Here is a 16,011-nt window from a genome sequence, read left to right as displayed (position 1 = left end):
ACTGAGGGCCTGTAGAGTGCATATCCTCAAGGAGCATGTAGTCTAGGCACAGACACTGTCAGAGAGAGTATAATGGAATTAAGCCCCAGATGTGTGGCATGGATGATGACTGCAGAAGAATTGGTTTTTGGATTATAACTCTTAAGTGGGAGAAGGTGGCACAGTTGCTAACCCTCATCTTGGAGAGCAGGCTTAGAGAGAGATTAAGTGACTTGTCCAAAGCCATACAACTGGCCTCCAGTGAGCTGGACTTAGCATCCAAAGGTCCTGTGAAGAATTCTGCCACAAGAGAAGATGCTGAATGTTGTGACCATGAGTGTGAAAGGAAATAATAATTGTAATAGTAATCCTAGTATTACCTTTTATTGAGTATCTATTTTGTGCCCAACACTATTCTAAACCCTTTAAATCCTTGATATCATTTAATCCTTGAACCATCTCTGGGGCTGAGTGCTTTAGACACATTAGCTCTAATTCTTAAAATAGTCCTTTGAGGGGGTACTATTATTTCCTTTATACAAATGAGGCAACCAAAGCCCAAAGAGGTTAAGAAACTTACCCAGGATCACGCAGTTGGTGAGATCTGGAGTAAGGAGAAAATGTTTTAAAAATAAATCTCTAGCAGTAGGTCGCAAGTGTTGGAATGTCACACTGCCAGTTTGTTCAGGAGCACGTGCATTCTGGGAGGATGTGTGGGTGTGTATTTGGCTCTGTGCACACCCACAGGTTATACTCCCTGGCATGGGAAGGAAATATAAAAAGCAAACAAACGAATTGTGTGGCTCCTCCAGGTTCTTCAGTAAACAGGCTGTGGTTCAGGGCTCCTGCCATTAGTAGGGGGACAGACCTCATATCATATTATTTCTTCCCAGCAACATGTATTTCTCCAGCCCCTGCTTTACAGCCTCTGTCCTAGGTCCTGGAATTTAGGTGAAGCAGAGATGGCAGTACCCTGAAGATTCTCCAACACGTGTGTCAGAGAGGGATGGGCTGTGGACCATGTGCTTAAATTCTCTTGCCTGCCAAAACAGCCTGGCTTCTCACTTGGGAAACTGGGTCATCTCTCAGCATTTCAACCCTGAGCCCAGTGGAGATGATTTGCCCCATGTAGGGCTTCCAGGGTGCTGCTTTTTTTTTTTTTTTTTCTGTCTTAATTTTTCCAGTTGTCTCTAACTGGGAAACATTGGGTGAAATGGCTGTGGATTCTGGAAAATAATTCCCACTACTACTTAACCCCACATCTGATGCCTGTCTCAGTCCTGAACTTCTCCTTAGGCTCTAATTTACACTGTAATTTTAGCCTCTTACTAAGAGGTACTCAATTGGATCAAGTTGCATTTGGTCCAGCTCTTTGTGGCGTTAATTAGAAACAAAGAAAAGTAGATGGTTCTGTAGTCCCTTTCAAAGAAGGAATATGTTTACTAAAAGTTTGAATTGATGTTCAAGTTACACCGAGAACCTTAAGTAAAAAGTGATCTGAATTAGAATTTGAGGGTGTGGTATCACTCTCACTAAACCTTTTAGAGTGATGGGATGCCTGTTAGGGTTTTAACCTACATTCAAAGAGTAGGATTTGAGAAGTGTTCACTGCTTGCATCCAGAAGCTCCTGTCTCACAGGAAGCACAAACATGCAAAGGACTAGCTCTTGTTCAGTGAAATGGGTGCACTTATGGGGCTGAAAGAAGTTCCTATTTGATGTTGTTGCACAAGGTTTGAGAGGGAGGGGGAGCTGGTCAAAGTGAAATCCCAAGAATGTTCATTTGGGGCCTTTGGTGAATGAAACCGGCAGTTTGCAGGTTTTTATCACCCTTAGACACTGGTTTTCAGCAGCCCTAATAGGAGCATTTTTAGTCGCGTTAAAAGCAGAACATGCTTATTTGTAGATAATTTGGAAAGCACAGAAATACATTAAAGCAATATCAGCCATTCCCAATCCAATACTGTTAATATTTTAATATATGTCCATCCTCTCTCTCTTTACATATTTACACATGGTTTTGTCTTTTACCTAATAATCACATTGTGCTATGATGCATTTATAGAACTATGACTGTAAATAAAACATTTCCAGCATACTGCTCTCATGCAAACGGGGAGCGTGATTTCAGGACTAGATCTGTGATGAAGGAGCAAAAAAGGCTGCTTCTGCCACTCTGAAGGAACCCAGGAGGATTGGCACTCAGTCATAAGACAAGGTGAGAGAGTAAGAAAGCAGCTTTATCTAGATGCAGCAGCCCTGCACTTGGAAGTGGGACGAGGAGTGGGGCAGGGAGCAGGACTAGAGAAATGGAAGGTGTTTGAGTAAAGGCTTTTGAGAAGGAGAAAATGCCCTTCTCCAGAAAAGAGAAAAGCTCCTTTATTCAAGCCTCTCAGTTTTGTGATGCTGCTTGCCATTTCTGCATTTTCATTGTATTCTTATAATAGTGCTAATGGTGCCTCCACAGCATCTTTCCACACTTGCGTTTTGCTGGTTTCCTTTTACCCCTCCCGCTTCTTCCTCTTGCCAGGGGTCATCAGGGAACTATACCTCCCTCCTTTCTTCCCTCCTGTAATCCACCTGCCTTGCTAAAGGTTTCCATTCCGCTGAGGCATCTTTTATTTGTACTTGGCATAAGCAGTTATTTCTCCTATCACTGCTCTTAATGCTTTCCGGAGAGTTAGCAGATCATTTTTTTGCTGACGGATATCAGCCCACCCAGCAATGATGGACTGCCTCCTTCAGTCTTATTAATAATAAAAGGCATTTTCTCTCCTCCCCCATTACAGTTATAGTCAGAGCCGATGCGGGAGCACTTCCCTGGCAAGGTCATCAGGGGCGGCTGGATCACTGAATCCCCAAGGATCCAAGGGAGGGCACGTGGCAATGCCAGTGGAAACTGGAGACCTGTTTACCCCAGTAGTACCAGGCTCCCTCTCTTATGGGAGATTTTATTTGACTACTCTGCCCTGTTAACTTCCTTTGCATAAGTAATTCAAGAGACAGAGCTTCTTTGTCCAGTATAAGAGCCACTAGCTACATATAGCTATTTACATTTACATTTAAATTAATTAAAAGTTCAGTTCTTCAGTGCCCTTAGTTATATTTCAAGTGCTTAATTGCCACAATATAGCTAGTGGTTACCATGTTGGATAGTGAAGATACAGTACATTTTCATAATCCTAGAAAGTTCTGTTGGACAGCACTGGCCTACAACATCACTAGCCCTGAGAATTAAAGGCTCACTTCTCAGTGGTGATCTGCAGCCAGCCCCAGAGCAAGATGCTGGTCTGTCATGAATCATAGAGCAGCCCTACCCTCTTCCTTTCCCTATTGTCCATTCAAAAGAGCTCTAAGAAAAGATGGAGAGTCAAGTCCCGCCTCTGTCAAATACTGCTAGGGAGAATGACCTTGGGCAACTTACTTTGCTTCTCTGGACTTATGTCCTCATCTGCAGAGTGGTTCCTTCCAGCTCTAATGGTCTAACCAATAAAATATTATAGCGTGATCTTTCCAGCTTGGGAGCTTTCCAGGGCAAGTAGCAGTGCTTGCCAAGAACATGGCCTTTATTTCACTGTCTAGGTTTAGCATGGCTTAGTGAAAAGATCGCAGGACTTGGAGTCACCCAAGTTTGTCTTTTAGTTCAGCCAATTATGCGACTTCAGACAAGTACTTGACCCCACTAAGCCTGTGTTTACCATCTAGAAAATGGAACTAATTACATCTCCCTTGCAGGGAGTCATGGCATATAGTGGGTGCTCGATAGAAATGCTCCCTTTGATGAAAATGATGGTGATAATATCACCCCCAAGGTGAAAATTACATGAGGAGAGGGGAAGACTGGCCACTGTTTTCCATCTCTGTGTTTTAGAGATGGATGAGAGTAAATAAGGAGACTGAGTATTAATAGGATTCAGCCAACAAAAGTAAAGGATTTTATATGGTGGAAACATTGCACAGCCTCTTGTGGCCCCAGTAGTACTATCGTTTTTCATAAAGCAGGAATCAGGGATTGCAGGTTAGTGAGTGGACTGAGCATCTGGAGCCCTGAGTCCAAGACCAGTTCTTCCACTAACCTGGATCATGGAACCTTTAACGCATCTCTTCCTCTACAGGCCACTTGTCCGAGCCAGCAAAGTCCTCATACTAAGCCCATTTGATAATTTGAAGGACTTCTTAAAAGAAGTTGTAAGGAAAGCACATAAGTCCATCACTACACCATTTAAACAATTTTTTAAATAAATATTTATCTAGTCTACTGTGTGTCAGTTACTCTCAGGTACTCTTCAGTTCCATAATTCTCTCTTACTCCTCTGCATCAGAGTCAGCACCTGGGAACAGGCTAAAATCCATTGTATATACTACATTATAAATTTTATTTTAACTCAGGGCAGTTATTGAGCTCCTGCCCTATATAAAACTTTGGGACTAGATGTCACAGAGAAAATGAGAATAGAGGAGGAATCTGCAGCTCAGGCTAATAGAGCAGATGAGCTGTCTCCCAAATGGCTGTGATAGGAAGCAGGATATGATAGCTGCTGCCATTGAGGTGCGTATCATCTCTTGAATCCAAGGAAAGCACAGTCACTTGTGCTGGGCCTCATGGAGGAGGTCGCATTTAGGATAGGCCTGGAAGGATGGGCAGGAGTTCACTTTGAGGAGATGGTGATCAAACAGCAAAAACAAAGACATGGAAATAGAAACCTTCAGCACATTTCAGGAAACCATGACCATGTTTTGTTTGAACTTAAACATGGGGTACATGAAGGGGTTAGCAGGAGACAAGAGATTGGGCCAGATCCCAGAGGGCCTTGAATGCTTAGGTAAGGAGTTTGGACATCCGTCACAAGGTTTGAGAGAGCCGTTGGAGGTTTTTGAGCACACATGTGACGTAAATCAGAACTCATTAGAAAACTTAACCATCAGGCTTTGCCCCTGCTAGGGATTTATCACATATCAGGTGGCAGGTGGGAGAAGTATGAAGAGCAAGACCACATAAGCAAACACCTGTCCTGCCTGTGCGTAGGGCTGCAGCCCAGGCAAGGGGGAAAGCTGATCCTCACAATCAAAGCTATTGTTTCAAGGAGCCAGCTGGCTCCTTTGTTCTCTCCTTGCTCCTGGAGGTGGGATCAGAGGTCCCTGGGAGGGTCTGCTCTTAGAAGCCCGTGGCAGCACCACGGTCTATTCTCTGCTGCCACTCTATTCCTTTTGGAATGAGTATCCCCCAGGGACCTGTCTACTCCGGGGAGTTTGTGCACACTGAGAGAGCGGGGTGTTATAACAGGTTAGGAAATATCTGCAGCCTGATCCTCTGAAATGATCTGATAGACTAATACTCCTACATGTGTGGGACTGTGTTGTATTCATCTGCACCCTCAGTGTCCAGTATAAGGCCTGTTTACATAGCAATCATATTGAAGCCACCATTGATTGAGCACTTACTGTGTGCCAAGCATTGTGCCTAGACATCTAAAATACATTAGTTTGTTTAACCGTTAGTGCTATTAGAAAGCTTCTAAACTATATCTGTTATTCAGATGATGAAGTTCCGAAAGGTTAAGTGACTGACCTCAAGGCTAAGTGACTTATCCCCAAGCTAATAAGTGCTCAGGTTTCGAACCCACATCTCTCTAACCCCAGAGCCTTTGTTCTTAACCTCTGTCTCCTTTCCGTTCCAGGGTAGGGGTTCAATTTCAGATAAAGTAACATAAATGAGAACCTTCTTGGAGTGGCCTGTCTCAGAACACAGTTAACCTGACACTAACTCACAACTACCAGTGAGACCCACAGAATAAGGGATGATGAGGACAGGAAAGATGCTCCTGGTGTGTGGAGCTGGAATAGAAATAAGAGGGAGAAGGATGGAAGGTACAAGAGAGACAGACTTGAACTCAGTAGGAGGAAGTACTTCCCAACAGTCAGTGATGCCCAGCAATAGTGCGGGAAGCCTCAAGAGGTAGTGAGCTTCCTATACTTGGAAGTGTATAAATTGGATGGCCAACCGTCTTGGATCCTGCTCTAAACTTCTGAGGCCACCATTGAGTTTTTGTGAAGCAGATTTCAAAGATAGTACTCTCAGATGGGGTCACTAGTGTCATCTTCTGTCACCTTTGTCTCCACATACTGTGAACCAAGGCTATAGAGATTAACCATTTTGTGGATAGAATGCCCAGATCATGAAAACAGCCAGTCAATGATAGTGGTCATTTTTGGAATTCAAAGGGGACCAAGAAATGGCACCCCAGTTTTCTACTTCCAAGTTCTATACCAGTTGAGAGAGAAGGCAAAAGAGCAGAGCAAATGGAATACAAAGGTCGCCTTTATTGCCAGTTAAGGCCTAGATGGATTCCGTGCCACAGTGGGCTTCCTAACACTAAACCCCACAGTTAGACCCACACAACCTACAACAGGTGCTCTGGACCCTGCAGGGCTACCCATGTGAAAGCAGAGCCTGCCCCGTAGAACTTAGACCCTGGAGCAGAATGTGCTTCCCACGGGCATCTGGACCTCAGAAGATAGGAGGCAGCACCTGAGCCTCACATGCCCATTCCTGTATTAAACTCTCCATTTGAGTGGTTATTCCACCTCTGCTGGAGGACAGTGGGTGAGGGAATGGAATGAGGCCTGGAGTGTCAGCCCAGGGTGGGGCCCTCCACATGAGAGGAAACACCAAGAGTAGGAAATTGGTATCCCCCTGTCTGGAACAGCCCACTGTATTGTACACCTTCATTTGTTTACTCATCTCCCTCATCAGTCTGTGGGGGCTGTGAACGGAAACCCCCAGTACCCAGCCAGGGCCTGACACAGAGTAAGGTATTCTGGGAGGGAAAGAATAGGTGAACTCTTAGATTCTAATGCCAGTGTTTTCCTAAAGGAGCATCTACCCAGGGGTGAAAACAGTGCCTTCTCCCATTTTTATCCTCCTGAGAGCATTCAAGATCATATCTTTAGCATGTTTTCCACCCCCTCTCCTTTTTCCATGTCATGGCAGGTCAGGGGACAAGGGCAAGGTATTGTCGGATGATTCAGGAAATATTTTCCCCCCACTGCATAGATTCTCCCACCCTGTCCAGGTCAAGCCCTGGCCGTGAATAGGTGAAGGAACCTGCGGATATTGTGCAGGAAGAATGCAGTGCGTCAGGAGGCAGGCCCACTCCTGGTCCTGCTGCCCCATCTGTGATGAATGACACTGCCAATTTACCCACCTTGGTGACAGCCATTGAGGGCCTTGTGAAGTCACTTTGGGAAATGGAAAGTGTGTGATGGGAAGCAGTAGGTATGTGGGAATCTATTAGAGGAAATTTCATGGCAGTAAAGTGGTAAAGGATGATCCAGACCCGACCCACCCCACTCCACCCACGGTGGCCAAGGCCAGTGCCTCTAAGACCGTCGCTGGTGCTGTTCCAGATGTTTACTTGTTTAGTACAACTGGAAAGTGTGTCTCAATGGGAGCTAGATTTCCAGGCTGGCCCACAAAAGCCTGTATGACTCATAAAATAATATTTACTAAGTAGCTACTAAAAGCCAAGTATGTGTTAGATATGTGAAATATATTATTTCAGTTCTTTCCAGTAACCCACCAAAGGAGGTTTACCCTTCTTTTTTCATCAGTAAAGAAACCAAGACCGATCAGTTTCAAATTACTTGTCCACTCACAAAGCTAGTGAGTACTGGAGCTGGCCCCAGTCAGGGCTCACAAGCTTAAGGTTGAACTCGGTTCGGGGAGAGAGGTGCTGCAAGCCAGGAAGGACAGGGAGGGCTGGGGAATGTGGAAGGACTTTGAATCTTCTGTCAAGGTCACCTGTAAAATCAGCTGTTCACAGTCTCCTGCCTTTGTGCCACCCTTACCCAGAGGGAGAGGAGTGGCCTCCCCACCACTTTCTGCTCTTTCTGAGCTCCGGAGGGAGAACAATACTGGCCTAAAAATGCCAGTCTGGTCCTCAGAGATTCTGGATGAATGAAGCAGGCAAAATCCTGACTGTGTGAGGCAAGGGGCGTAGTTCTTCCAGTCCTGGAAGCCCCAGGTTTTGGGCCACTGAGCCATACCTGACCCCTTGCAGGAGAAGAAAGCCAGTCAGTTTTTAGAAATGTTTCATCCGACCAAAGGGCCCTAAACCTGTAATCATTCAGTTAGGATTTAATAAATGCGTAAGGAAACCTGAAAATTTTAGGTATTAGAAGTGTTTGGAAATTGAATGTAGGACGATCCTGATTCTGTCATTTTTGCCTACTCAGCTCCTACAGCTTTCCTGGGACAGGGGACTAGGAGAACAATCGACTTCAGGTTCCAAATAGGAGAGAAAACCAAACAGAAATTAGCATTGAGATGCTGCTCAGCTTTGGGGTTAGTTGTGGCTCTGTACCTCGGCAGATATCTATCTCCAGGGGTCTGTTCCAGTAGTTCTCCCTGACTGAGATTCTGTCTGTGTCAGAATCTTCTTTTGGGAAAAAATGGTTTTGATTGTGGCATTGACTTTCCAGTGCCAGCTCCTTTTCCCTAACATGGTCTTTTCCTAGCCTGTTCCCCTCTGTACCCCGGCTCTAGCTGCCCAGAACTAAAGGGAATCAAGGCCCTCACTACTTTTGTGCATTTACTGGGTGCCAGGCACTGTGCTAAGACTTTGATCTTCATCACCTCATTTATTCCACAACATCAGCTATCAGGCCACTATTCCCTGACTCTGCAACATACCCTCAAACCACCTGTCTCACCAACAGTCTCGCCTCAGCTCTGCCTCCTTCCTGGTCCTTTTAACCTCTCATCAGTCCCGTTCTCTGTTTTCCAGCCATACCCATATGAAGCCTTGTTATAGCCCACATCTCATGGTGTTGAGACAGTTGTTCCATATGCTTACTCATCCATTCTTCCATTCAACTCATATTTATTGAGTAGCTCCTGTGTTGTCTGTTGCTTCCACTGGACTTAAAGGTTTTTTAGAGCCACAGATATAAATAAGACACACAGATACAAACCATGACCTCAAGAAGATCAATCAAGGTCAGAAGGGGTTAAGTTCCGTGGGTACAGTTTACTGATAGCACCCCAAACGGGATTTTTTGGAGGAAGTGAAAGAAATGCTGTCTAGAGGAGATGGCGTTTGAGCTAAGCCCTGAAGAGGAGGTAGGATTTGGATCTGATGAGGTGAGTAGGAAAATTTTCCCCATGAGCAAAGGCATTGAGGTGAGAGAGTGTGTTTGAGAGGAGCACAGAAGTCATTCAGATAATTAATTTGTCATTAATTGAAAGTGGTAAGATAAGGATGACTCTCATTATCATGAACATGTCATGATGATGTCTTCATTTCCTTCTCCCTACTATTCCCTCTTCCTGCCCCCAAAATAATTCTGCTAGGTTGTAATCTGAAAGATTTTGTCACTTAAAGGACAGGGCTTGAAAAGCTTCTATGGAGTGAAGCCCTGGATAGTCAGGCCCCCAGTGTTGTTAGTCCTTCAGACCCTTCCCTTTGGTTTTGTTTGAATTCAGTTCCATTATTGTCCTGCATCGTCCATCGCCCACCACCTGCAGCCCCCAAATACACACATAGGGACCCTCCATATAAAGCCATGTGCCTAGAGGGAATACAGATGTCTCACAGGCAGCCCATGAGTTTCAAGAAGATAGACACTGCCGGATGGCTGCCTTGCTCCATCAGCAGGAGTCGGGCAGCAAGGCAGATTAGTCATTCTCATCATTTTATCTGTTGAATCAATATCTATTTTTAGGTGTGGAACCCATAAAGGGACCTGGCATCTCTGTCACAGGAACAGAGAGAGTAGCATGGGTGAGCACTGCCGATGCTTCAGTCCTCTTTTCCTCTCCCCTGAAGGCCTCAGAATTAAGGTCTACTTTGTGGCTGAAGGTTTAGTTCCTAGTACCAGGGATCCACTCTAAGTCATGTAATTCCCTTTGCACACATGCTTTTGTGTATACACACACACACACACACACACACACTGCTACAGTCTTAGCAGGTCTTATGAATCAGTTATATAGATTAAATAAAACTCCCAACTGAAAAATGCTAAGGCATATAGGTCCCTTCCTGTCCAACGTTGTCAGATGTACTCTGAAATGACTGTTTTCATCATCTATTCTGAGCCATAACCACCCCAGAAATAGCTTTAGCAGGAAAGTGCTTTTGTTAGACTAGCTGTAAATTATATTTCAAATGTCTGATGTTGTTTTCTAAAAAATAAATAAATAAGTAAATGAAAGTCTAAAATTAATGACTGCTGGGGTTTGCTTTGCTTATGTGTACTGCTACAGATTTGGCTTCTTGCAGATGGAATTTCAGATCTGTTTACACTTCTGTGTTAGCTTTTTGGGGAGAAAAAAACAGTTGAGAGATCTGGGAGGACAAATTTACAAAGTCAAACTTATTATAACCATCAGTAAGGATCTCTTCTCTCTCCTAAAGCCCTCTCCTGCCCTTCTTTCCCCGGTGCCCCCATTTTGTTTATTGTTGTTTTATCTGCTCTGTGTTAAGTTAGAAGGCAACTGGCTCTTGCAGATGTAGTGACAAGGTCACATACCCAGTTTCACAAGCAGATGTTCATTCAGCCCCATTTCACCAGCACTTTGTCATTCAGCAAGAGCAGACCTTGTGGAAACAGATTGGAACAACAAAAACGATGGGACATAAAAATCTTCCAGAGAACCTGATCGATTTTATGTGTTCAAAATGAGGATGGGGGTGGGGAGGGTGACAAGGAGAGAGAAATGTGCAGAGCAGAATTTCATGGGTTTTTTTTTTTTTTGGTTTATTCAGAGATTATTATGTGTTGGATACAGTAAATCATCTATACACCCACATCCAGGAGGTAAATCTTCAGAACTCTGTGCGTGGGTAGTTCTGCATTTAACAGCTGCCATACAGTAGCTATTTTGTACTGCACTTAGAGACCCTTATCTGTGCATTTGTTTTAAGTTATCATCAACTCACCTTTTGTTCCTCTATTGCTGTTCTCCTGGTTCTCATCACTATTACAGGAGTAGCTAAAAATCTAAACTACTGTGTTATGTGAACTGACACCATGGGTTGTAACAATAGACAAGGGCATGTCATCTTGGTTGTTGACTCAGTCTCTACTCTGAGGGTGATTGCCCGTAATAGATTTAGCTTCTTTTGCCTTTTTCTAGGTTTCGTATGCCCGTCCAAGCTCTGCCTCAATCAGGGATGCTAACCTCTATGTTAGCGGCCTTCCCAAAACCATGACCCAGAAGGAACTGGAGCAGCTTTTCTCACAATACGGCCGTATCATCACCTCACGAATCCTGGTTGATCAAGTCACTGGTTAAGTATTTCTTTACAATTTCTTTCCATTGTGTCACAATGTCACCGGCCAGTGATACATGGCCCATAGGAGCAGAGGGGTAATGGTTGCATAAGGTAGAGGATATGGATCATGAGTAGACAGGTGTTTGACTTGGGAGAAAGAGCTCTTCTCAGTTAACTGCCCACATTTAAAATGAGCTACACTGGGAGGTAGCGAGTTCTCCATCATGAAATTATTCCAGCAGCAGCTGAACCCCTTGGCAGGGTTGTAAAGAGGATTGAAGCATCAGATTGGGAGTGAAAATGAATGACCTGCGAAGTCTCTTTTAACCCTCAACCAAGTAACATTACTTTTGTATATGAAAAGAACTATATGTGTAGGTCTAGCTCCAATTCATAGCATTACAGAGTTAGGGAACCTCAGACTGCCTCATTTCACAAATGAGAAAACAGAGGTCCAAAGTGGGGGACCTGACTTCCCACCAGCTTGTTAGTAGAGGGTCAGGGACATGAACCTAGGATCTGGTACTGTGGTACTTTGTCCAGAAAAAAGAAACATAACTAACCTCCTCTCAGTAAGAAATGTAAAGCACCTGGGGTTGCTTTATTAATGACAGGGTGTTTTCATCTACCCCATTTGATCCCAATTTAAAAGTCATCCCCTGAGAGTAGTTTAGCACTTGCTTATCATTTGATCTGTGCAACAAATCCTCAGTGAAGTGGGCTCTGTCCCAAACACTGTGCAGAGGGGAACCAGGACCAGGGATGAATGAGACGCAATCCCTGCTTTCACAGGGCTCCAGTGTACAAGTATCTTCTAGGCCCTGATCCAAAGCATGGCAAGAGCTCAGAAGAAAGCATGAGTGGGAGTTGAGGAGAGGGGTAGATTGCTGGGAAACCTCCACTGAGGAAGTTTGAACAGGGTTTTGGAGGAAGTCTCACAATTATCTAACAAGAAAGAGGAATAGCGAATTCTGGGTTGAGAGGACAGCATATACCAAGCATGGAGTCGAGGAAGAACCCAATGACTTAAGAAAAGGTGGTCAGTTCAGAGTGCCTGGCATGAGACTCAGCAGGGAATTGGGGGTCCGATATTGAGGAGCTTTGATGCCAGGAAGTCTGGACTTTTTGAGTATGCAGTGTGGAGCCATGGAAGAGTTTCTATGGGTTTTGTTAGTCTGTTTGGAGTGGGGAGCAGTGAGGAATAGGTGTCATGCACAAGGTGTACAAAATTCAAAATGAACCAAAAGGTATACAAGTGTGTTTTAAAAATATAATGTGGTCAGAGTTTGCTTTTCAAATAAATGACTTAGTTACTAGGCATGGAGAATACTTTGGAGGACTAGAACCTGGGCAGTGGGTGATCAGTTCCTGCAACTCAAGGGTAATGAGGACTGAGTAGAGCAGTGGCAGGGTGCTAGAAGGGACAGATGCAAGAGGCCTCTCATCTCATTTTCATGGATGAGAATCATATGTCCGGAGCCATGATAGTAGAAATGTAGATACCTGTTGATTTAATGGGTGAACATGATTCAGGAAGCTGAATGCAGCTCTGACCCTAGAGGTAGGCTCAGTGCCCACAGAAAAGCCATGGGGCCCAGTCCATCTCTTCCCAGAGATGTTTACAGGTTTGTTATGTTCAATCTTTATAGAGGCTCTTTCTCTTTCCCCAGGGGTGTCCAGAGGGGTGGGATTCATCCGCTTTGATAAGAGAATTGAGGCAGAAGAAGCTATCAAAGGGTTGAATGGCCAGAAGCCCAGCGGTGCTACAGAACCAATTACTGTGAAGTTTGCCAACAACCCCAGCCAGAAGTCCAGCCAGGCTCTGCTTTCCCAGCTCTACCAGTCCCCTAACCGGCGCTACCCTGGCCCACTTCACCACCAGGCTCAGAGGTTCAGGTACGCATGCCCCCAGGGGAAGGAGCCCTGCATGGGTACAAGCTTGGGCAAGGGACAGGGAAGGCTGCCACCCTGAAGGATGGGGAAAGGGTAAACACCTGTGTCCCAAGTAGTCACTGTGTGAAGCTCTCCCTGCCACCCATGCCTCAGTTTCTACTGTAAAAGGAGCTAATTGGTTCAGATGCTGTTCCTGGTCCCCGCCCATGAATATGTGGTTAAACTTTCAGTTCCTTAATAGAAACAAAATTACTGCTTTTAACCAAAAAAGAAAGTTCAGTTTCTGCAAGAGTTAATCACAGATAAGTGACCACATTCAGCAGTATGGGTTTAAGTCTGAACGGTGACTTTTAATAAAGTCAAAGAGAATATCTTTGCCACAGGGAGTGGTTTGCCTGTCCTCTTTTTTCCTCAGCAGGTAACTCTGTTGGGTGGGGAAAGAAGAGAAGGTCCTCTAAGTATTACCTTTACTCTGACATGTAAGCCAGCAGACTCTGGGAAGACAAGGAGGAAGAGTTTGTTCAGACCTTATTAGTGTCTCCTGCATTGGGTACTCAAAACCCCAGGATGCTTCTGATGCAGTGGGGTATTTCCCTTCTTCTTGGACATTTGTTAAAGGCAGGTTTGTCTCCATGCAGGCAGTAGCATCTTGGCTGGCCTCTATTGGGCAGGCAATTGGAGACAAGAGATAAGGATATTTTTGGCCTACCCTTAATACATTCTAATTATTTTATTGCATACATGTCCCCAACCTCCCTTTAATGAAAGGGTTTTTCTTATTGTCAGATATCACATGGAAAAACAGTGGGCACTTACATCTGGCCACAATGAGGAGAAAAGATCAGCCTCTTTAGTGTCTTCCCATTCCCTGTGCATTTGAAATGGTTAATGATTTCACGAAGAGTCCAAGTCATCTAATTTTTATTTTGTGTGAGAGCACATGCAGTATTTATGTAAAAAGCCTCTCCAGCAGGCTTCTAATGGTGGAAACTATGGTTACTACTGCCCCATGGTGTGAGTAGCTTGTCCCCAAGTAAGGTACTGAACGTGAAGAAGATTAAAACATAATGGCAGTTTGCCAGAGATGCTTTGGGGTTGTAAATAGTAAACTAATTTTCAAGGATATTAATCCCCCAAAACCAAAAATATATATATTTATGTCATTTATATTGCAAGAAGATATATCATATGTATTGTAAGATTTAATTAATGTGGATTTAATGTAGCTAGGCTAAGAAAAAAGATGTGTATTGTGTGTGTCTGTATTGTTATCTGGAATGAGACCTTTATTCACAAGTTTAATTACAGTAAAAGGTGAACAATTTAAGAAGCCCTCCTTTTCTAACAATTTCACACACAATATAAAATAAAATCCCCACAAATGTTCTGAGAGGAGGGGGAGTGGGATTAATTCAGGCATTGAAAGAAAGGGAGATTCGTTGGACACTTTCTTTAAACTCTGGCATTGACCTGAACGTGAATTACTTACAGTTGGAGACAGGAGAGGGGGAAACTACTAGTGGATAAACTCCTTAGCATTGGGGAAAGTTGTTGAGCTTTTCTTCTTTGAAAATGGAGCATTCTTATTAATAGTTCCATTGAGCGATCTTGCCATCTGTGAGGCATTAACCCAGAGACCCTCCTTCTCTTTGCAGGCTGGACAATTTGCTTAATATGGCCTATGGCGTAAAGAGGTAATTAAAACTCCACAGATTGCCAGATGTCCGTGTTGGCACAGACTGGGGCTAGAATTTTTTATTTTAATTCACTAACTTTACTTTTTTTGTTTTTAATTCTTCCTTTTCCTTCCACCAGCATGTCAAATTCTTAATTTTAATTTCAGACCTCAGTTGATTTTGTTTCTTTTAGGGCACACAAAGCGTGTTTGTGTGTTTCACTTTTTCTTTTATTTGCAGGTGGGCTTCTCCTATGGTTCAGGTGCCACAGCTACCAAGCCCTTAATAATCTGGTCCTGTGAATGGCTCCCTAAGGGGAAAGTCTGGGACTGTTTGCTGGCTGATTTTGCAAACTTGTAAAGCAACTGTTTTGCATTAGCGATACCAAGATTCAGTTAAGAGGGCAGATTCCAGCAAATCAAAATTAGAACATTTTGCTAATCATGGTTGACAATCTTATGATTGTCAGTGGAAAAATTAGATTTTGGACTACCAGCCCTGGCCAAAGCATGAATAAAAGCGTGGATAACTTTCTGACTCCTGCCCCCACCTCATCATGTATTTCATGGCAAATCCTAAGAATGAAGTGTATCTGTGTGCACCTCAACCAGGGATTTCTTTTGTTACAGGTTTTAACAGTCATTGTAAGTCCCCCCTTGGTTATATATATGTATGTGTGTTTTAAACTCAGTGTTTCTTTCATTTAAAGCCTTCTTGTGGGGTGTGGGGGCTCAAATACAGTCAGGGATTTGGGGGCTCTCTGAATGCAGTCACAAGGGTGTTCCAAGCCCATTCTGAAAGCTGAATCTCGGGAAATTGGGTGTGTTATGTCACTGTGTCCACCAGATTCCCATATGTGCTTTTGGTAAGCTCCACTGAACTGTTAGGGACGTAGTGTCTTTATCATCTTGCTCAGTAGAGCTGCACACTTTAATTCCCCTTCTACAGTCAAGGAAAAGAGATGTGGCCTTTAATAGTCTGCGTCATACTCCCAATAGTAGGCAGTTCTCTCTCCACTCGACCATGCATGGTAAGTACCCCTGACTCTGGAAACTGGCACACAGTTGTGGAAGTAACTTGACTGCAGACTTCACTATCAGAGTACCAGCAGACTTCACTATCAGAGTACCAGCTTTTCCCAGCCTCTCAAATCTCAATCCCAGTACCAGGGAGAATCACGGTGAT

General features: G+C 44.1%; 1 protein-coding gene across 4 annotated transcripts in view; it reads left to right on the top strand.

Annotated features, from left to right (window-relative positions):
* Positions 1–16,011, top strand: part of ELAVL4 (ELAV like RNA binding protein 4) — a 145,970-nt gene that overhangs the window by 124,941 nt on the left and 5,018 nt on the right. For 3 of the 4 annotated variants that reach the window (XM_077149712.1, XM_077149714.1, XM_077149713.1), the window contains exons 4-6: positions 11,119–11,272; positions 12,928–13,153; positions 14,806–14,844. In XM_077149712.1, coding sequence (XP_077005827.1) covers positions 11,119–11,272; positions 12,928–13,153; positions 14,806–14,844 — 419 coding nt within the window. The remainder of the gene's footprint in view (positions 1–11,118; positions 11,273–12,927; positions 13,154–14,805; positions 14,845–16,011) is intronic. The other variant, XM_077149715.1, reaches the window with a different exon arrangement.

The sequence above is a fragment of the Tamandua tetradactyla genome, chromosome 2, assembly GCF_023851605.1.
Source record: "Tamandua tetradactyla isolate mTamTet1 chromosome 2, mTamTet1.pri, whole genome shotgun sequence".
Lineage (NCBI taxonomy): Eukaryota > Metazoa > Chordata > Mammalia > Pilosa > Myrmecophagidae > Tamandua > Tamandua tetradactyla.
The sequence above is the reverse complement of the archived record's forward strand: the minus strand, read 5'-3'. Positions and strand labels throughout refer to the sequence as shown.